The sequence below is a fragment of the Tamandua tetradactyla genome, chromosome 1 (genome assembly GCF_023851605.1).
Source record: "Tamandua tetradactyla isolate mTamTet1 chromosome 1, mTamTet1.pri, whole genome shotgun sequence".
In the NCBI taxonomy this organism is placed as follows: domain Eukaryota; kingdom Metazoa; phylum Chordata; class Mammalia; order Pilosa; family Myrmecophagidae; genus Tamandua; species Tamandua tetradactyla.
Window position 1 is genome coordinate 193277863 of NC_135327.1, and position 23452 is coordinate 193301314.

At 39.6% G+C, this 23452-nt stretch overlaps 1 protein-coding gene, 1 long non-coding RNA gene and 1 pseudogene across 4 annotated transcripts in view; 1 reads left to right on the forward strand and 2 right to left on the reverse strand.

Annotated features, from left to right (window-relative positions):
- Window positions 1-21857, reverse strand: part of LOC143673901 (uncharacterized) — a 34152-nt gene extending 12295 nt beyond the window's left edge. The window contains exon 1 of one of the 2 annotated variants that reach the window (XM_077148987.1): window positions 21671-21857. In XM_077148987.1, coding sequence (XP_077005102.1) covers window positions 21671-21688 — 18 coding nt within the window. In that variant the 5' untranslated portion in view covers window positions 21689-21857. Of the gene's footprint in view, window positions 1-1233; window positions 7440-21670 lie in introns of those variants that run through there. The other variant, XM_077148978.1, reaches the window with a different exon arrangement.
- Window positions 12189-20214, reverse strand: LOC143673958 (aconitate hydratase, mitochondrial pseudogene; annotated as a pseudogene).
- The window catches only part of LOC143673990 (uncharacterized), a 147744-nt gene continuing 146141 nt past the window's right edge, over window positions 21850-23452 (forward strand). For both annotated transcript variants that reach the window (XR_013170817.1, XR_013170815.1), the window contains exon 1: window positions 21850-23028. This is a non-coding gene — a long non-coding RNA (uncharacterized LOC143673990). The remainder of the gene's footprint in view (window positions 23029-23452) is intronic.

Below are 23452 nucleotides of genomic sequence, written 5' to 3' on the forward strand. Positions count from 1 at the left end.
TGGGTTTATTTTTCTTTGTGTGTGCATGTGAACTTCACTTACTTAATATGCCATGGACTTCTTTCCAGGTCAGCATAGCAGGCAAATTGATTTTTTTTTTTGCTAAGTCACATTATATTCCATGGGTGGATATGTATGTGTGTGTGTATGTGTGTGTGTGTATACATAAGTCACAGCTTAGACAGCCTTACCCATTATAGGGCATAAAAGACTTTTATTAAGAAAAAAATTTTAAATTAGAGAAATTGTAGGTTTACAGAAAAATCATGTAGAATATAAAATACAAAATGTTCCCATAACCACCCTCCATTATTATTTTTTTCATTTTTTAAAAACTTTTTTATCATAAAATATAACATATATACAAAGCAAAGAAAGAAAAGAGCAATAATTTTTTTCGTCACACCCTCTATTATTAACACTTTCCGTTAGTGTGTACCTTTGTTACAATTGACGAGGGAATATTATAATCATAGTATTAGCTATAGTCCATAATTTACATCAGGGTGTATAGTTTTTACAAAGTACCAACTTATTATTAATACATTGCATAACTGTGGTACATTTGTTATAATTCAAGAGGGAACTTTTTTTTGGGGGGTGCATGGTCTGGGAAATTGAACCGGGTCTCGCTCACGAAAGGTGAGCATTCTACCACTGAACCACCCATGCACCCTCGATGAGAGAACTTTTTAAACATCTTTTTATTGTGAAATATAACATATATACAAAAAGCAATACATTTCAAAGTACATTTTAACAAGAAATTACAGAACAGATTTCAAAGTTGGTATGGGTTACAGTTCCATAATTTCATTTTTCCTTCTAGTTGCTCTAAGACACTGGAGACTAAAAAGAAATATTCACTATATATATAGTGATATATATACCAAGAATAGATGTGACTGCTATAAGAGCTTATAATCTAGGCCCGAATTTTCTTATATATATTTCCTAAAATTGACCATGCAATATTTGTCCTTTTGTTTCTGGCTTATTTTGCACCACATAATGCCCTTAAGGTTCATTCACTGTACTGCATGCCTCACGATTTCGTTTCTTTTTGTAGCCACACAATATCTGATTTTATGTATGCACCATAGTTCGCCTTTCTGCTTCTCAGTCATTGTACACTTCAACCACCCAAACACTGGGTGTATTAGTTAGGGTTCTCTAGATAAATAGAATCAACAGGGAACACTTGCAAATATAAAATTTATAAAAGTGCCTCACGTGACCGCAGGAACGCAGAGTCCAAACCCACAGGGCAGGCTGTGAATCCGACGACTCCGATGGAGGGTCTGGATGAACTCTGCAGGAGAGGCTCACCAGCCCAAGCAGGAATGGGGCCTGTCTCCTCTGAGTCCTCCTTAAAAGGCTTCCTGTGATTAGATTTAGCATCACTAATTATAGAGACACTCCCCTTTGGCTGATTACAAATGGAATCAGCTGTGGATGCAGCTGACGTGATCATGACTAATCCTATGAAATGTCCTCATTGCAACAGACAGGCCAGTACTTGCCCAATCAGATAAACAACTACCACAACTTGGCCGAGTTGACACATGTTCCTAACCATGACACTGGGCATCATAGATAATGTCCAAAATAAACAATCCATGTCTCACAGTATCCTCACTTAGTTGTACAATTATCATCACTCTCAATTTTAGACAAATGAAATAACATTTTTATAATTGCACTATTACCCTTGTTTACAGTAAGGGTCACTGTTGTACAGTCCTGTTTTATCTCTTAATTTTTATTCTAGTAACATGCATATATGACCTATAATCTTGTCTTTTAATCACGTTCACATATATAATTCAGTGCTGTTAATTATACTCACAATATTGTGCTACCAATACCACCATTCATTTCCAAAACTTTACAATCAACACAAATAGAAATTTTGTACAAATTAAGCATTAATTCCCCATTCCTTACCCCTATTCCAGACCCTCATAATCTATATTCTAGATTCTACCTCCATGAGTTTGTTTTTCTAATTACATATATTAGTGAGACCATAGAACATTTTCCCCTTGTGCGTGGCTTATATCACGCAACATAATGAGGTTCATCTGTGTTGTCATATGAACCAGAACCTTATTCCTTTTTAATGCTGAATAATATTTCATTGTATGTATATTCATCAGATGATGGACACTTAGGTTGCTTCCACTTTTGGCAATTGTGAATAATGCTGCTATGAACACAAGTGTGGAAATATCTGAGTTTCTGCTTTCAATTCTTTTGGGTATATATTTAATAGAGAGACTTCTGGGTTGTTCTAGTTTGCTAGCTGCCAGAATGCAATATACCAGAAACAGAACAATTTTTAAATGAGGGAATTTATTAAATTGCAAGTTTACAGTACTCAGGCCATGAAAATGTCCAAATTAAGGCACCAACAAGAGGTTACCTTCACTCAAGAAAGGCTGATGAAGTTCAGGGTTTCTCTTGCAACTGGAAACGCACATGGTGAACATGGTGACATTTGCTAGCTTTCTCTCCAGGGTTCTCATTTCATGAAGTGCCCCTAGGGGTGTTTGCTTTCTTCATCTCCAAAGGTTTCTGGCTACGTGGACTCTGTAATGGTGATATCTGCTAGCTTTCTCTCCAGGCTTCTTGTTTCATGAAGTTCCCCTAGGGGTGTCGTGTCTGCCTTCATCTCCAAAGGTTTCTGGTTGCGTGGACTCTGTAGTTCTCACGGCTCTGTTGTTCTCTCCAAAATGTTTCCTCTTTTAAAAGATTCCAGTGAACTAATCAAGACCCACCTGGAATGGTGGGGTCACATCTACCTCTAATCAAAGGTTATATGGGCCAATTCCACAATTGGGTCACATCTTCGTGGAGATAATCTAATCAAGTTTCCAACCTACAGTGCTGCATAGGCATTAAAAAAAACTGCCTCCACAAGATGGATCAGGATTAAAATATGGCTTTTCTAGGACACATAATCCTTTCAAAATGGCACATGAGTCATATGGTAATTTTGTACTAGCTCTCTGAGGAGAGAGCTAAACTGTTTTCCAAAGTGACTGCACCATGGTACATTTCCATAAGCAATGAGTAAGTGTTCCTATTTCTCCAAATACTCTCCAACATTTGTGATTTTCTGTTTTCTTAATAGTAGCCACTCTAGTAGGCATGAAATGGTATCTCATGGTTTTGATTTGCATATACCTATTAGCTAATGATGTTGAACATCTTATGAACTTTTTACCCATTCGTATATCTTCTTTGGAGAAATGTCTATCAAATCTTTTGCCCATTTTTTTAATTGGGCTGTTTATTTTTTCACTGTTGAGTTGTAGAATTCCTTTATATATTCTGGATATTAAAATCTTATTGGATATGTGGATTCCAAGTATTTTTCCAAACCCACTGAGTAGGTTGTCTTTTCAATTTCATGATAAAGCCCTTTTATGCACAAAAGTTTTTAATTTTGATGAGGTCCCATTTATCTATTTTTTTCTAGTGTAGCTTGAGTTTTGGGTGTAAAGTCTAAAAAGTCATAGGCTTACACAAGATCCTGAAGATGTGCCCTTACATTTTCTTCTAGGAACTTTATAGTCTTGGTTTGTATATTTAAGTTATTGATACATTTTGAGTTAATTTTTAGCTATTGTGTGAGATAGAGGTCATTTCATTCTTTTACATATGGATATTCATTCAGTCCCCCCACAGCACCATTATTTGAAGAGACTATTCTTTCTCAGTTGAGTGGGATTTGCAGCCTTCTCAAAAACAGATAGGAGGGTCTATTTCTGAACTCCAAATTTGATTCCATTCACCTTTATGTCTATCTTTGTGCCACACCATGCTGTTTTGACGACTTTAAAGTCAGGAAGTATGAGTCCTTAACTTTGTTCTTCTGTTTCAAGATGATCCTGGCTATTTGGGGACCCTTATCCTTCCAAATAAATTTGGGAATTGGCTTTTCCCATTTTTACAAGGTAGCCTGTTGCACCTTGTAAAAATGGGAAATGAATCTCTAAATCCTTTTGGATAGAATTGACATCTTAATAATATTTAGTCTTCCAATCCATGAGCATGGAATGTCCTTCCATTTATTTAGACATTCTTTGATTTCTCTTAGGAAAGTTTTATAATTTTTTGGTTTACATCCTTTATATCCTTGGCTAAATTTGTTCCTAGATATTCTATTCTTTTAGTTGCTTACGTGAATGGAATTTTCTGCTTGATTTCCTCTTCAGATTGTTCATTACTAATGTATAGAAATACTACCAACTCTTACATGTTGATTTGTACCTTCCCACTTTGCTGAATTCACTTATTAGCTCTAGTGGTTTTGTTGTAGATTTTTCGGAACTTTCTATATATAGGTTCACAGCATCTACAAACAGTGAAAGAAACCTCAGGTGTAGGGTTTTATTGTTGGTTGGCTCTGTGTTAAGCCTCTTCTTTGATGCTGGGCCCAACTTATTCTGGACCTTTAGAGTAGCCTATGTTTAACTATTCAGATTTACTCAGCTGTTCTTCATATGTTTCTTGCCCTGGATGGGTGGTATAAATTCAGGTTTGTAATTTTTGTGAAAGTGTATCCTTTTCTCTGTTCCTTCTCTGATATCTGGAGCTGGTCTGTTTGTTTTTGGGCATAATTTACTCCTCAGCTCCAACGAATTGTTTAAATCCTCTGCCTCACTCAGTGCCCCCTTTTCCTTACACTTTTCTGTTCTGGGATGTGACCTGTCTTAGAGCAGCTCGGTTCCCCACACCTCTCTTTTTGTTTTCTGTAAGGATTTTATGCCTCTGCTTTTCTTTCCAATTAGGGTATCCTGCTCTGGGGAGCCAGATGGAGTCAATCCAGAAAGGTGAGTGTTGTGGTTGGAACTGTATGTATCCCAGATAAATATTTTCAAAGTTAATTCATTTCTGTATGGGTGGACCCACTGTAAGTAGGACCTTATAATGAGGCTACTTCTGTTAAGGTGTGACCCATCTCATCTGAATGGGTCTTAATCCTGTTACTGGAGTCTTTTATAAGTGGAATGAATAAAGAGACAGCAAGAGAGAGAAAGCTACAGAAGCAAGAAGCTGAAAGCAATGAAATTCAGAAGGGAAGGGAGAAAGTGGCAGACACCACTCTTCTGCTTTGCCATGTGACAGAGGAGCCAAGGGTCATTGGCAGCTGGACTTAGAGAAGAAAGCAGTCACCTTGATGATGACTTGTTTTGGAAATTTTCTTGCCTCAAACTGTAAGCTAATAAATTCCCATTGTTTACACCAAACCATATCATGGTATCTGCTTTAAGTAGTCTAGGAAACTAAACCAGAATGTGGTATCAGGAGAATAGAATGTTGCTGTTGTAAATATCAAAAATGTGGAAACTGGTTTGGAATTTGGTTATGGATAAAGGCTGGAAGAATTGTGGGGAGCTTGATAGAAAAGGTCTAGATTGCTTTGAAGAGACTGTTTGTAGAAACATAAATGCTAAAGGTATTACCGATGAGGCCTTAGAAATGACGAAGGTGTCACTGAAAACTGGAAGAATGGCTATCAGTGCTTTAAAGTGGCAGGAGATTTAGCAAAATTGAGTTCTGAGGTTGTATTTGAGAATTTGAGAGTGACGAAGTTGGATATTTTGCTGAGGACATTTCAAAGCTAAATGTGGAAAATGTAGCCTGCCTTTTCCTTGCAGCTTATAGTAAACCGTGAGAGGGAAGGGATAAGCTGAGAACTGAACTTCTGGGTACAAAGAAACCAGAAATTGATTGTTTAGAAAATTCTGAGCTTTTGGAAAGCAAGTCCTCAGAGAATAATGATCCATGCGAGGGTTTAACTGAACATGGATCCCAATCAGCCATTTTAGATCAAGTCAGGATTAGAAATTCAGTTAGGCAGATAGGACTTGTGGAAAATTCTTTTATCTGATGGTTTGGACCCTTATATGTTACATGCAAAACTGACAGATTTTTTGCAATATCCCTATCAATGGAACCCCTGTCAGACTGGATAAAAAGGGACAGATAAAGGATAGATTGAAAGAAAAGTCACTTTGAGGGCAGGACCATGGAAGCTTGAGGTCTAGACCAAAGACACTTTTTCAGGCAAAGAGAGCAAGCCCACCCATGTGTGTGAAATGGGTGAGTCTATCTGAAACTTAACGAGGGTGGGCCTTCCACCCTCTTGTTCAGGAAGACTGCTTCCATGTCAGTGTTTATAGAGTTTGGGGCCTATTTCCTGGGGATTGAGGAGAGCCTGGGTATCACTTCAGTGCTTGAAGAGTGTGAAGCCTTCACCTCAGTGTTTTGGGAGAACATGGGAAAGGGTGGGGCTGCTGCTCCACCAGACCTGGAAGACAAAATATTGTTTCATAGATGACTCTCAGACCTTGAAATCTAATGGAGTATGCCCTGCAGGGTTTTGGAATCATTTGGGATCCCTGACTTATTTACTTTCTAATTCCTCCCTATGGGAATGGAAATGTTTATCCTATGTTTGTCCCTCTTTTGTACAATGGAGGCAGATAATAGGTTCTCTAGGTTTCACAGGTCCACAGACTGAGGGAACTGTGACCCAGAACAGACCACACCTATAATCGATTTTGATCAGACTTCATACTCATCATTGTTAATGAAAAGACTTTAGGATTTTTGAATGTTGTGTTGGAATGAATGTATTTGCATATGGAAAAAAATTGTCTTTTTGGGGTCCAGAGGGTGGAGTTAATGGTTTTTAATTGTATATAGCCCAGAAAAACATTTTCTTAAATCTAATTAATTCCTGTGGGTGTAAACCTATCGTAAGTAGGACCTTTTGACAAGTCTACTTCAGTTATGACATTTGACAAGTCTATTTCAGTTAATCCTTTTACTGGAGTACTTTATAAATGGAATAAGTAAGTGAAAGCCACAGAAGCAAGAAGCTGAGATCAAAGAAACCCAAACAGAAGGCAGAGACCATCAGACACCACCATTTTGCCTTGCCACATGACAGAGGAAGGAAGAATCACTAACAGCTAGTCTTAAGGAAAAAGCATCGCCTTGATGATGCCTTGATTTGGAAATTTTCTGGCCTCAAACTGTAAACTAATGCATTCCCACTTCATGGTATCTATATCAAGGAACACAGGAAATTAAAATAGTAGGTCAATCCAGAAAGGTCTGTTTTGTGTTTAGATGGTCCAGCAAACAGAGACTGGATTGAGCTGGCATACATTTTGCCAACAGTTCTGCTATGGTCTCTTCTCACCCCCTCCTGGGCAAAGGGGAGCACTTTTTATGTGGCACTCTTCATCAGCTTGTGCTCTGCCCTGGGCATCTGTGGACTTAGATACCTGTACCTAGATATGTGTGCGGGTTCTAACTTGCTGCTATGAATGGGTCTTATAGTCTGCATCCATGTTGTGAGGGACCTGGGCTGTGCTGCCTCTGTATGACTCCCAAGCTCCATGGGACTGATTGGGGGTGGGGGGGCTGGACTGGGGGTTCTAGGAAGACAATTTCCCACCTGATCTTGGATATTTCTTTTTCTTCAAGGATTTATGCAATCCTTCTCCAGTGTCTACTGTCTTCTGGAGTTCTAGGGAGGTGGGTTTGTCTTTTCAAGTCTTTCTGTGTGAAGACTTTTACAGATGTCTTACATTTTCATGTTGATGACATCACTCATCTCTATTTCTTTTTAAATTATCAATGCTCTGATTTGCTTTCTTATGTATTAGTACTTTTACTTCTGTAGGATAAAGTCTAAAAATGACAACTACTGATTCAAAGGGTAGAAACATCTCCAGTTTTAGTAGATACCACTGGATTGCCATACAAAAGAAGACAGCACCTTATACCCTGCTAGTAAAGTAAGGTGAATGCCTGTTCATTTATATTCTTTCCTCAGGGTTCTAGTGGGCTCTTATAATTTATTCTCATACTTGGTTAATAAACCTATGACTAAGTGCCAAATATTTTCTACCAGTTTATCACTTGTCTTTTGACTTTGTCTTTTGTGAAATAGAAATTTTTTAAAAATGCAATTTTATTGGGTTAGTCACACACCATACAATCCATAAAAAGTATACAATTTCATGTCTCACAGTATCATCACAGATGTGCATTCATCAACACAATCAATTTTAGACTGTTCTCATTACTCCAAAAAGAAAAATAAAACATAAAAATATAAAAGAAAATCCAAAACATCTCATACACTTTATCCCCCACCACACTGTTGACCCCATCCCCCACCCCTTGTTGACCCCTAGTACTGGTATGGTATATTTGTTACTGTTGATGGAAGAATATTAAGATATTGTTAAATATAGTCTATAGTTTGCAATAGGTATATTTTTTCTATACATCTGTTCTAGTTTGCTAGCTGCTAGAATGTAATATACCAGAAATGGAGTGGCTTTTAAAAAGGGGAATTTAATAAATTGCTAGTTTACAATTCTGAGGCTGAGGAAATGTCCCAATTAAGTCTATAGAAATGTCCAACCTAAGGCATCCAGGGAAAGATACCTTCGTTCGAGAAGGCCAATGAAGTTCAGGGTTTCTCTGTCAAGTGAGAAGGCACATGGTGAACACGGTCAGGGCTTCTCTCTCAGCTGGTAGGGCACATGGCGAACATGGCATCATCTGCTAGCTTTCTCTCCTGGCTTCTGGTTTCATGAAGCTCCCCGGGGAGGCATTTTCCTTCTTCATCTCCAAAGGTCATTGGCTCATGGACTCTCTGCTTCATGGTGCTGCAGCATTCTCTGCTCTCTCCAAATCTCTCATTCTCCAAAATGTTTCTTCTTTTATAGGACTCCAGAAACTTCTCAAGACCCACCCAAATGGGTGGAGACATGTCATCATCTAATCCAGCTTAACAACCACTCTTGACTAAATCACATCTCCAGGGAAATGATCTGATTACAGTTTCAAACATACAATACTGAATAGGGATTAGAAGAAGCGGCTGCCTTACAAAATGGGATTAGGAATAAAATATGGCTTTTCTAGGGGACATACATCATTTCAAACCAGCACAACATTACTCTATTATTAAGTACTTGTAAAAGTGTCATACATTTGTTGATTCATGAAAAAACTTATTTATATTTGTACTGTTAATCATCTATTACAAGGTTCACTATATTCCCTTATTTTAACCTCTAGCTTTCTTTCTGGTGACATACATGTGTCTAAACTACCCCTTTCAACCACATTCACTTATAACTCAGCACTATTAATTATGCTCATAGTAACATGCTATTGTCACCCCTTTCCAATAAGTTCAATATAGTTAAACATTCTGCACATTTGAAGTAACAGCTCCTCTTTCTCTAGCCTCATTCTATTTCCTGGTAACCTATATTCTAGATTTTATGGTTATGAGTTTACATATCATAATTAGTTCATTTTAGTGAGATCATACAATATTTGTCTTTTTGTGTTTGACTTATTTTACTCAGCATAATGTCCTCAAGATTCATCCATGTTGTTACATGCTTTATGACTTTCTTACTGATGAATAATATTCCATCATATGTGTATACCATATTTTGTTCATCTAATCATCATTTGATAGACACTTGGATTGTTTCCATCTCTTGGCAATTGTGAATAATGCCACTATGAACATTGGTGTGCTAATGTCTGTTCATGTCCCTGCTTTCATATCTTCTAGGTGTATACCAAATAGCAGGACTGCTGGATTGTAAGGCAACTCTATAATTAGGTTTCTGAAGAACCTCCAAACCATCTTCCACAGTGGCTGTATCAATTTACATACCCATCAGCAGTGAATAAGTGTTCCTATTTCTCCATATCCTCTCCAAAACTTGTGGCTTCCTGTTTGTTTAATAGTGGCTTATTCTAGTGGGTGTGAAATGTTATCTCCTTGGTTTTGATTTGCATTTCCCTAATAGCTAGTGAAGAGGATCATCTTTTCATGTGCTTTTTAGTCATTTGTATTTCCTCTTGGGAAAAATGTCTATTCATGCCATGTGTTCATTTTTTTTTTTTAAATTGGGCTGTTTGTCTTTTTATTGTTGAGTTCAGGATTTCTTTATATATCCTGGATAGCAAATCCTTATCAGATATGTGGTTTCCAAATATTTTCTCTCAATGAGTTGGCTGCCTTTTCACCCTTTTGACAAGGTCTTTGATACACTGAAATATTCAGTTTTGAGGAGGTCCATTTTATCTATTTTTTTTCTTTTGTTGCTTGTGCTTTGGGTGTAAGGTCTAAGAAATTACCTCCTATCACTAGTTATTGAAGCTGTTTCCCTATATTTTCTTTCAGGAGTCATGTGGGGAGATATGGTTAAAAAATTTATAAGCTTGCTCTGTGTTTGCATATTCTCAAGCAGTAGAAAACTATTGCCCTTGTCTGCTTGTTTGTCTGCTCATAGACTTGATGCTGAAAACAGCATGAGAGCTGAAAACAGTTCAAGATGTTTGTCTGCTTTGCTTATCTGTGCCACTTGTATATCTATCTGCTTTGCTTATCTGTGGCATTTGATGATTTGGAACATCTCCAACGCATAGGAAAATTTCTGCTTTGTTCTTAAATTAAAGATACCTCCTCAAGGCAATTAAGAACCTCCCCTGGTGATCGAAGGATAACTTAACTCCAAATGGCTCCTTTACCCCATAAATAGTGAACAATAACAACAACAACAAAAATCGGGACTCTGGCTGGAGACAGAGTCTTCCTTGCTTTCTGACTTTCTGTCAAAGGTTTTTTTCTTCCTGCGTGGATTCTTTGCAAAACAAAGAATAACTACCACAAGTTTTATGGTACTGGCTCCTATATTTAGGTCTCTGATACATTTTGAGTTAATTTTTGAATGTCATTTTTTTTTGTATACGTATATTCAGTTCTCCTAACACCATTTATTGAACAGAATGTTCTGCTGCAGTTGAGTGGATTTGGGAGCCCTGTCAAAAATTAATTGACCATAAGTCTGAGGGTCTATTTCTGAACTCTCAATTTGATTCCATTGGTCTTTATATCTATCCTTGTGACAGTACACAGCCTTTCCTGAAGACAACTTCTTCTACTCTGCCTGTCAGGGGCACAGAGCTGAGAGAGCAGGGTGAGTGTGCCATGTGCTACTCTGGCTCACCTCTCCTGTTCTGTTCCACCCTTAGGGGTTGGCTAGGCATCTATGCCCTGGCCCTGGCTGGACCACAAATCACCTCAGCAGAATGGGGATGGGGCTAGGGGGCGATGATCTGCCCTTCTGCTAAAGGAAGGGAGGGAGGCCCCCCTCCAGTGGAGTCCAGGGGCAGGTGCTAGCTGGACTGCGAAAGGGGCAGTGGTCTGTGGAGGGGATGCAGAGTAATTTAGTGCAAGACGAGGCAGAAACAACCAGTCAAGGTGGAGGAGGGGGACAGGCAGCGACCACCCAGTCCTTGCCTGGGCACCCGTGGTGGCACAAACTGCAGTCCAAGTGTAGGGTCAAGGTGAGAAGGATGTGGGGGCAGGAGTTGATGCCTCTACAGCCACAGAGAATGCACATACAAAGACTACGGAAGAAGGCCATTTCAGCGTCAAAAAGAGCACGGAACTGAGCCTGGTCCAGGTCAGAAAGCACAAGAAGAGATGGGGCTCCAAAGAATTACCAGAAAAATCCTTGCTGGAACTTGTGATTAAGCAGTTTGAAAACTTATTAGTTATAATTTTATTGTTGACAACGTGTATATCTTTTGTTTTGGCTTGGTTTGAAGAAGACAAAGAAATAACTACGCCTTTGTAGGGCTCTTTGTAATTTTACCTATATTAGTAGTCAATGCAATTGTGGGTATGTGGCAGGAAAGAAATGCTGAAAATGCAATTGAAGCCCTTAAGGAGTAAGGCTGAAATAGGCAAAGTGTATCAACAGGACAGAATGAAACAGCAGAATAAAGCTAAAGACATTGTGCCTACTGAGATTGTAGAAATTGCTGGTGAGCTGTGATTGTTGTCTTGTTTTATTCTAGATTATGTTTTTTAATGCAATTTCATTGAGTAATATTCACACATCATTAGATTCTTTTTTTAAAAATGTCATTTTCTCAAGGCTCATAATTTAAAATAATTATCCTCATGTGTATAAATTATATTAGATTTTAATGCCATTCAAAAAAGAAGACATGAGGAGAGCAATAAGAAGAATTAAAAATACATAGAAAAATAGTAGATCTTATGGAAATGACATACGGTAGATGAAATTGAAAATAAACTACAGATACACCACAGATTTGAAGAGGCAGAAGAGAAGAGCAGCAAACTGGAGGAAAGAGTAACCGAATTTAAACACTCAAAAGAACAAATGGGAAAAAATGGAAAATTTTGAGCTGGGTCTCAGGGAAATGACTGACAATATGAAGTACACAAATAAATGATTCATAGGTGTCCCAGAAAGAAGAGAAGGATAAAGAGCCAGAAAGAATATCTGAGGAAATAATGGCTGAAATTTTCCCAACCCTTATTGAAGACACAAATAAAAATTTTGACCCTTTTATTTAATCAAATCTGTCAGTCTTTTCAAAACTGTTTATAGATTTTGCTTTCACTTAAGACACTGTTCCTCACAAAGTTTTACACATAATCTACTATTTATTTTTACATTTAGATTCACAACTTAATTTTGTAAATAAGATTGGCATCTTATTTTATTTATATCATATGGATAGCCAATCATGCAACACTATCAAATGTATCTAGGAAATATTAATCTCATCTAAGAACAGGGTCTATCATTCCATTTATTTATATTTTGCTTCCTATCCTTTAATAAATTTAATGATTTTCCTGATAAATGTTCTTTTTTTGTCATTATACTTTGATTCTTATTTCCTTGAAAGAACAAAAGGTTCTCTTCAGCCCCAAGTGAAATGATTAGGGAAGAAAAACCTGATGGGAGTCTTGTCATCAAAAATAAATGCAGTTGCATGGACCTGCTCAAGATCTGAACCAAACCAAACAGGAAGGCAGGGGGCTGGGAATTACTTTAAGAACCTCCCCAACCTTGGGCTAAGGGAAAGGAGGGAAGGAGGGTGTCTGGTTAGGCCATTATGGACTAGGGAAGCCATGGCTGGATTGGACCCAGTCCTTTCTGATGATACACGGGGCACCACACTTGCAAATGGCCCCTGAGCTGGGTCAGTGGTGCAGGGTGGGGAGTGGTGAGTGAGCAAGGGCCTCACTGTAGCAGCTCCTTCATTCTACTCAGAGAGCTGCTGGCCCAGAACCTGCGTCTCATTGAAGGTGAGGTTCAGGAGGATCATTTCCTGGGTCCCGGTGGGGTGCTTGATGATGCATTTCAGGGGCTTGCCAGGGACAAAGTCCTTCAGGCCCTGGCTGGTCACCTTGCCCACTGGGACCATGTAGTAGGCTGGGTCAACAAAGGTGAGGGGCAGCAGGCCCTGCTTCTTCAGGTTGGTTTCGTGGTGTGGTAGTTAGATTCAGTTGTCAACTTGGCCAGGTGAAGGCACCTAGTTCTGTTGCTGTGGACATGAGCCAATGGTACGTGAACCTCATCTGTTGCTAATTACATCTGCAGTCGGCTAGGAGGCATGCATTGAGTGACGTTTGACTTAATTGGCTGGTGCTTAAATGAGAGAGTGCAAAGTAGCACAGCCTAAGCAGCTCGGCATTCCTCATCTCAGCACTCGCAGCTCAGCCCAGGCCTTTGGAGATGCAGAAAGAAGTCACCCCGGGGAAAGTCGTTGGAACCCAGGGGCCTGGAGAGAAGACCAGCAGAGACCATCCTGTGCCTTCCACGTAAGAAGGAATCTCAGTGGAAAGTTAGCTGCCTTTCCTCTGAAGAACTAACAAAATAAATCCCCTTTTATTAAAAGCCAATCTGTCTTTGGTGTGTTGCATTCCAGCAGCTGGCAAACTAGAACACGTGGATTCCGGCAAAGTGCTTGGTGATGATGGCTCAGCCCCCAAGTTGACAAGGCTCCAGTGCCGCATGTTTCCGGCTGGAGCCCTTGCCATAATTCTCATCTCCAATCACTATCTTCTTGATGCCACATTTCTTATAGTAGTGGGTAGTGGGTGATGGTGTTGTGCAGAGTTGGCCTTGCTATTTTCGATGTTGATGGCAACAATGAGCAGGTTGTTGGTGACTGAACTTAAGCCAGGGGCCAGTGGTCAAGATGTAATTGGTGGTACACTTTCCTTTAATCTTGATAAGGATCTGCAGGTCCTCCAGGTCTTTGCCATCCACTTGTCAAAAGGCTGTAGTAGCTGTAGGCGCTGGCTGGTGGGGCTCACATCTACCCACTGTCCACTTTAATCCTTAGGGGGGTTGCTGACAGGTGTCTTGCCCAGGGTCAAACTCTGCTAGGGTCTGCATTTGAAGCCTCCAGTTTGAACTTCTTGCCATCCCTGTCTGTCAGGAGGTTGGTCTCTGGGTTGAACTTGAGGGTGCCAGCAATGGCCAGGGCTGTGACAATCTCCAGGGTCCTGACAAAGGTATGGATCTCAGGGTCTGCATCATTGCAGCCTGAGAAGTTGCTGTTGTAAGAAGTGGTGATGGTGTTCTTCTCCCCCTCCTCGATGTCCCACCTGTCACAATGGCCAATACAGGGGCCACAGGCATTGGCCAGGATGATGCCACCCACACCCTGCAAGACCTGCACGTAGCTGTCCTGCTCAGTAGTGGCGTGGATCTGCTCAGAGCCTAGTATGATGGTGAACTGGGACTTGCACTTGATCCCATGGGCCAGTGTCTGCTTGGCCACAGCTGCTGAACACCCCATATCCTCATAGTTCAAATTGGTACCGATGCCAATCAGCCCCACTCAGATGTCCAGAAGCCATCTCTCCTTCTCTGCCACAGTGCCCACATCTGCCACTGGGTGGGCCAGATCAGGGGTGAAATCTCATTGATGTGTGGCTTCAGTTCCTTGAGGTTAATTTCAATCAGTTGGTCATAATGACAGTCAGGATCAGGTACCCAGTGGTCTTTGAATTCTTCAGCTATATCGACAATGTCTGCCTGGCCTGTCTTGCTCAGGTATTTTTCCATCCTGAGGTTGTAAGGAAATAGTGAAGTAGTGGCCTCGATTTTGGCATCCATGTTGCAGATTGTTGCCATGTCTGTGCAGGAGATGGAGTCTACTCCAGGCCCACGGTACTCCACAACGGCACCTGTGTTACCTTTCATGATGAGGCTGGTTTAATTGTTTGCGTACAATGTTGTTCTTTTCTAGCACATTATAGGGGATGTAACCATTAGGCTCAAAGTGGCTCATGGCCACTTTGACCCACTTGCACAGAGCTGAGACCACATGGTACTGCCACACACCCAGGGCTTTCTGAAGCTGGGTCACCAGAAAGCAGGAGGGTGCCATTTTGTGCATTGACAAATATGAGGTTGTGCATTCTGAATTTTTAAAACTAACTTTTCTTTTGGTATCCTGCAGTTTTTGTAACAATTGTAAATGATACTGCCACTTTAAACTCTTATTACTAGTATAAAAATTATTGATTTTTGTAACTTATTTTGAATCCAATTAATGTACCATATTTGCTCATCAATTTTAATAGTATTAAGTTTTTTATGGGAAACAATCATATCATTGTCAAATAAAGATAATTTCCCCTTTCTTTTCTCAGGAATTGCTGCTTTCATCTCTTGTTATTTGCACTTATTAGGAACTCTTTTTATGGCTTCAAGGATTGTATCCTGATTTGGAAGGGTTTTCCCATTCTCAGATTATAAAAGATATTCTTCTGATTTTTGCTAACATTTTATGGTTTTGCTTATTAGAATGAGTTCTTTATCACAGGGAGCCCAGAATAAGAATGAGAGCCTTTAATCTTGGATAATTAATGTAATGCCAGGATACATCTCAGAGCATACTAAGCAGATAAGCAGATAATCAAAAAGTATTGGCAAAATCCCTTGAGGGATGGGAGAAACACAATGGAACTATTAAACTTTAACATTGGGGAAAACCTGGATATTGTGTCAAACAGTAGGGACACTCAAATCAATTGGTCAAGCCCTTGATCCTGAGGCTTGCTCTTGTGAAGCTTATGTATGTAGCAGAGAACCTTAGTCTACCAATAGGTATGCCCAAGTTTCACCTCTGGAGGACCTCTTTTGTTGCTCAGGTGTGGCCTCTCTTTCTCAGCCCAATTCTTTAAGTGAAACCACTGCTCTCCCTCCTTCATGGGACATGATATCTAGGGATGAAAGTCTCTCCCTCGTGGTGTGGGAGATGACCCCCAGGGATGAGTCTGGCCCTGGCACCATGGGATCAACAATGCCATCTTGACCAAAAGTGGGAAAAGAAGTGTAACAAATAAGGTATCAGGGTGCTGAGAGAGTTCAAATAGAGTTGAGAGGCTACTCTAGAGGTCACTCTTATGCAAGCTTCAGTTAGACATTGCTACTATTATAACTTGCCAAACCCCAACCAAAACCATTTCTGCCAATCCTACAGAATACCTAGGGCATTATACAAGATTCTACAAAGGTTCCATGCACTAGGGTAACGTTCCAGAAACCTACAACCTCCAGAAGGGTCTCTGAACCAGATAAGTCCTGAAAGACTGAGGGGCCAGCCTTACCAGAACATCAGCTAGTTCCATCCCGTATCCCATATTATTGACAGCCCCTTTCAACATGAAAAAATTAGAATGGCCATAGCTCAAATACCCCTAAAGAAAATGAGAGAAAAATCATGGTTCAGTGGTAGAATGCTTGTCTTCCATGTGGGACACCTGGGTTCGACTCCCAGAGCATGCATCCCCCAACCCACCTCCCCCCAAAAAAGTGTGAGAGGAAGATAAAAGGTAATGGTGGAATTATACAGAGAAGATTAGGTTTAACAAATGAGTGCTGAATTATTATACTAATATTTCTTTTAGTTTTCAGTACCTTAGAGCAGCTAGACATAAAAATCTAAAATTGTGGAATTGTAGCCCACACCAAACCTGAAATCTATTTTATAACTAATGGTTGCAATGTACTTTGAAATTTATAGCTTTTTTTTTTGTACATATGATATTTTTCACAAAAAAGGAAAAAAAAGAAAAGGAAGAGTATTATGGAGAAGACAGGATTTAACAAATAAGTATGACTGCTGAATCAATACACTGATATTTCTTTTAGTCCCCAATGTCTTGGAGCAGCTAGAAGAAAAAATGAAAAATCATGGAACTTTATCTTATCAAACTTTAAAATCTGTTGTATAACTGCTTGTTAAAATGTAGTTGGAAATTTATTCCTTTTTTGTATTTATGTTATTTTTCAAAATAAAAAATATTTAAAAAAATGAGCCCTTTATTCCATCTGGAACTTATTTCTGCCTATCATATGATGAAAAAATGGAAATTGAATTATCACCAAATGTGTTTGAATTGTCCATTTTACCATTGTCATGGGATTGTATTTTCATAAACTAGATTCTCATTAATACTTGGGTGTTTTTTTGTCCCATTGATAAATTTGCCTGTTCCTGCCCTAATACTTACCTAGTTTCTTTAGTTTTATAAGATGTCTTATTATCTGAGAGAGTATGGCTACCCCCATTATTGTTTACCTGAAACAGCCTGACAAATTATATTGGGATTCTGATAGGACTATATTGAATGTATTGATTAAATTTGTGAGGATGGGATCCCATGTTTCTGGGTGGAAAGAGCCCATATTTTAGGGATCCCATTCTCACAAATTTAAAACTTTAAATCTATATGTATCTTTTTACAACAAATATGAAACTGATTCTTTACAGTGCTATCAGATTTATTATTTTAAGTTTAATGAAATACAGTCAGCTCTGCTATATTGCTTATTTTGAAAAGGTGAATTTGTTCAAATGTGCTTGATTTATTAGGGAATAATTTGAACATAGCAGAAATAACACATTTATTTACGTGCGATTTTCTCTGAGAAACACTACTTGGGGCAATTTTGCCCCTGAGGGGCATCTGGTAATGTTTTGACATTCTGATTGTCATGACTAGCGAAGGTGATGCTACTGGCATCTAGAGGGCTGGCACCAGGGAGGCTGTTAGTCATCCTGCAAGGCAGAGGATGGTCTCCAAGACAAAAAATTATTTGGTCCAAAATGTTAACACTGCTAAGGCTGACAAAACTTGCACTAGGTAAATGTAGAAAATAGAACCCAGCTGAACTGAGTCTGCACAAAAAACTAAAATGCACACGTACACGTCCTTCAAACATCTACTGGTTAAATTGTTTAACATTAGCTTACCCTGTATTTTATGAGCTGTATGCATCCATATCTGGTATTATAACTTTCTGATTTCAGATAATCTTCCTTTCATCATTTCACAATACCTTACAATCCTTTTTAAACCCACTTCCACAAGCAAACTTCAAGTGTTTCTTAAAGGAAAAGTACCCTATTTATTGTAGTATTTATGTACTTTCTAATCATTTAACAAGTGTAAACAGTCTCCCGATTTTGTTAGGTTCCACTGATTAGAACCTAACCACATTTTCCCCACAAGTTCTGTGTTTTTAATTACACAATTCTGCATAGCATTGTGACTTTTGGGAATGTGTATTATGTTATAGCAGAACTGACCGCACGTTTTTATTTGTTAAATGTATTCGTTCTCCTCTTTCTCTAATTCCTTCCTTTTTACATGCCAAAAAGCCTTGAATATTCCCTATTTTTTTAATTTTCAAAAGTTTAAAAGATATAGAAAATTAAAGAGGATATTATAACAAGTATTCTTGAACTCACCACTGATTTAAAAAATTTAGTATTTTTGCTTCAGATTTTCTTTTCCTAAGATAGCTAGAATTTGACAGAGGAAACTGAAGCTCTTTTGGTCCCTTTTTTCAATCTTGTTTTCATTACTAGTCCTATTCTCCTACCTTCCTAAAGGCAAACTTTGTTATGAACGTGCTAAATATCTTTTCAGTTGCTGTTTGTAATCTTTTTAATATACATACCTGCAGCCAGTAACAATATATAGTCTTGCCTTGTTTCTTTTATATATGCTTTATCATTCTGCAACTTGCTTTTTCACTCAATATTGTTTTTTATATCTATCCATGTTGATACACAAAGAACTAAAGAACTAATACATCTTAATTTTGCTCAGTGTTCCACTGTCTGATGCCAAAATTTTATAGCTGATCCTTTTACATCAACTAACTCTTTGTGTTTCAAGTTTTGTGAATCGCCTGTTCATATCCTTTGTCTATTTTTTTTGTATTCCTTTTCTTTCTATCTGTAGGATTTCTTTATATAATTTGTAAGTTAATTGTTTGTTGACTACATAGGTTGCAAATACTTTATCTTAGTGGCTTATCTCTTAATTTTATTTAAGCTATTTTATATTGTACAGAAAATTATCGATTTTGATACAATTGTATCAATCCTTTCTTAGGTCTTTTTGCTTTTCTTGTGTCTTGTTTAAAGAAATTTTCTACACAAAGATATTTTACATTATCTTTTAAAAGGCAAAGTTTTGCTTTTCGGGTTTAGATTTTTTAATTTACCTAGAATGTAATTTTCAAATGTTGTACCTACCTTAATTTTTTTCCCACATGGAAACTGAATTGTCCAACATCATTTTTAAAAAAAATATTTTTATTGACAAAACAACATACAAACACAAACATTCTGAACATACAAACATTCCATACATGGTGTACAATCAGTGGCTCACAATATCATCACATAGTAGTATAATCATTACCATGATCATTTTTTAGAACACTTGTATCACTCCAGAAAAAGAAAAAAAAGGAAAAACTCAAACATACCATACCCCTTACCCCTCCCTGTTATTGACCACTAGCATTTCCACCTACCCAATATACTTTAACCTTTGTTCTCCCTATTATTTATTTTTTATTCATATTTTTTACTCATCTGTCCAAGTAAAGGGAACATGTCCCTTGATAAAGGGAACATCAGACACAAGGTTTTCACAATCACACAGTCACACTGTAAATGTTCTATCTTTATACAATCATCTTCAGGAAACAAGGCTATTGGAAAACAGCTCGTTTCAGGTACTTCCCTTCAGCCACTCAAATACACCATAAACTGAAAAGGGATATCTATATAATGCGTAAGAATAACCTCCAGGATGACCTCTCGACTCTGTTTGAAATCTCCCGTCACTGACACTTTATTTTGCCTCATTTCTTTCTTCCCCCTTTCGGTTGAGAATTTTTCTCAGTCCCTTGATGCTGAGTCTCAGCTCATTCTAGGATTTCTATCCCACATTGCCAGGGAGATTTACACCTCTGGGAGTCGTGTCCCACATGGGGTCTGGGGTCGGGGGTGGGTGGGGGGAAGGCAGTGAGTTCACATGCTGAGTTTGCTTAGAATGAGAGGCCACATCTGAGCAACAAAAGAGGTTCTCTGGGGGTGACTCTTCAGCCTAATTTTTAGTAGGCTTAGCCTGTCCTTTGTAGGAATAAGTTTCATAGGGGCAAATCCCAAGATTGAGGGCTTGGCCTATTGATTTGGTTGTCCCCACTGCTTGCGATAACATCGGGAATTCTCCAAATGGGAAAGCTGAATTTTCCCCCTTTCTACCCATTCCTCCAAGGGGACTTTGCAAATACCCAACATCATTTTTGAACAGTCCAATCCTTGCCTATTACTTTGTAATGCCACTTGTATACCAAGGTCCCTTGCAACTTCAGGTCTGTTTCTGAATTATCTGTTCTGTTTCCACTGCTGTATGTGACTATCCCTGCACAAAACAACACTGCATTAATTCTATAGATTTATATTAAGTCTTGCTATATGTTGTAAGGCAATTCCCCTTCTTTTTCTCAGAATAACACTGTTACTCATTTTTGACCTTTATTTTTTCCAAATGAACTTTAGAACCTATTAATTTAAATTTATAAAAATCTGATGGTGATGTTGATGAAACGTCAGTGAATTTACATATTAACTTGGAGGAGATATATCATCTTTAGTATATTTAGGCTTCCTTTCTAAGGGCATGCTGTGCCTCCCATTACTACATAATTTTCTCCATAAAGCTGCTGCACGTCTCTGGTAGATTTAGTCCTAGGAAGTTATAGTTTTGATAAGAATGTGTTTTTGAAGCAATGATCTAATTAATTCATTAATAATCAGCAAAAATGCTCAACATTAAAATTTTATAAAATATGGAAAAACATTAAGGAAGAAAAAAAAATTACGGCCACTCCCTTGAAGCCTCAATTTCCCCATTCTCCAACAAAATGCCAAATAAATAATCAAAGCGTACACCACCTACGTTCTTGTGTCCTCCTCTATTCCTCTCATCGTACATCCTCTCTTAAATTCGGTACAAACTGCATCACGTTAGCAGCAACGCTCTGACATTTAATCTACTGCCGCCTATCACTTCAGCCATTCAAATTCTTTAAATCTTACTAAAATTTTGTTCAGAATTTAGTAATTCGATGATGCAAATCGGCCGTTGAGACGTGCCTCCAGACCCATTTCTAGTCCTCCCCTACCCCGTCCCCCGCCACACCCGCGGCGTCCCTCGCCGAAGTCCAGACCCTCTCTGGGCCCTGCCACCGCCCAGGCTGGGCTTTGTCACGGACGAGCCCCTGGCTGCATCCCCAGCCGCGGCTCCATCCCCAACCCGGGCGCCACACGTGGAGCCTGACACGAACACAGACTCCGCCCTCCCGTCCACAGCAGCCCAAATTGCAGGCCCACCCGGAACACGAAGACGCGCCCCACATCTGGATCAACGTCGGGGAGCGCGTCTTACCCCAGCCCGGTCGACCATGGTTTCGTCGTCCTGCACCGCCCGGGACCCGAGTAGCCAACTATCCCGGCTCGGCTCACCGGGACCTTTACGGCCGCGCGCCGCCTCCAGCTCCCCGGATTCCCAGGCGGCGCGCGGAGGGCCCAGACATCCCCGCGGCTTCCATGAGAATGCGCGGTGCACCCTGGGATTCTCCACTTGGCTCTCCCTGGAGAGCGGTGACCGCCTAGCGTTCAGTGCGCTTACTCGGGGAAGGAGGAGCAAGAGCAGTAAGAGGCGTCGAACACTGGTTTAGCGAGAGGCAGGTTTCTCTGTGAGTTCTTAAAGAAGGGACTTCTTGAAGTCAGTACTCTGAGGCTAGAGCAGACCTTAATTTGAGATAGATCCCTGGACTATCTTGGGATCTCCAAGAGACTTCAGGATGGGGCAAGTTAAGCTTTTCCCAAATCTGGTTTCCTAAGCAAAGAAAGAGGTGGAAAGGGAGGGAGAGGACGACAGAAAAAGATGAGAGAGAGAGACAAACTCATTCCCAGAAACAGGCTGAGATATGGAGAGATGGAGTGTCTTAGCTTGTTTTCTCCCAAAAGCTGACACTGAGTCAAGGATTTTGTTGAAGGGGTTCATTTGTGAAGTCGTTCCAGGAATGAAGTGAGGGAGCTGGAAACTGAGACCGCGAAGAGAGGTACGACAATAAAGGGGACAATCGAGATTCAAGCCTACTGTGCATTCTCTGTTAGAAAGTATAGAACACTCAGAATAATCCCACCAACGGGTGAAGATGCTGGGGTATTTATCCACCAACTCCTGTCCCTCGTTGGATGAGGGCACTTCTGTTCTGTGACAGGCAGACCTACCTACTTTGGCCAGAGAATATCCTCAGTTAGAGTTGATCCCTGCCTTAGTCAAGTGCAGACAAAGGGCTATGGGTCAGGCAACAACATTTACTGGGAGACAGAGACAAAGAATCTGTTGTGTGCCCCAGTAAAACCAAGTTCTTTAATGCTCACTCAGTATTGCTGGGTGGGACCTTTCTGATTGTTTCCATGGAGATGTGACCCACCCACTTGTGGGTGGTAATTTTGGATTAGATGGTTTCCATGGAGATGTGTCTCCACCCATTCAAGTTGGGGTTGCTTACTGGAGCCCTTTAAGAGGGAACATATTGGAAAAAGCTTTAGAGCCACCAGAGCAATCAGAACCAACAGAGTCCACACACCCGGAGACCTTTGGAGATGAAGAAGGAAAACGTCCCTGGGGGAGCTTCATGAAATAAGAAGTCAGGAGAGAAAGGTAGCAGACATCACCATGTGTGCTCCCAGCTGAGAGAAACCCCAAACTTCATCGGCCTTTCTTGAATGAAGGTAACTTCTTATTGGTACCTTAATTTGGACATCTTCACAGCATTAGAACTATAAACTTGCAACTTAATAAATTCCCCTTTTTAAAAGCCATTCTATTTATGGTATATCACATTCTGGCAGCTTTCAAACTAGAACAGTAACATAGGAAATATTAAAAGGATCAGAACTCAGATTATTATCCCATTCTGTACACCCAGTTTTGTCCATTTTTCCCTCCCATTCTTAGGGGATGACCCCAATTCCTGTGTACTAAGCTGAGGACCATCTGACCTCAACTATCTCAGCCACATCCTTTCCATTCTGTTCAGGTCTCTCTCTACTCACGTATTTCTAACCGTCCTGACAATATCAGTAGAATAAATATCACTTCTTACTAAGAATACTTTTGAGAAAGTTTAAACTTCTTTCTCTCACTACCTCAGTG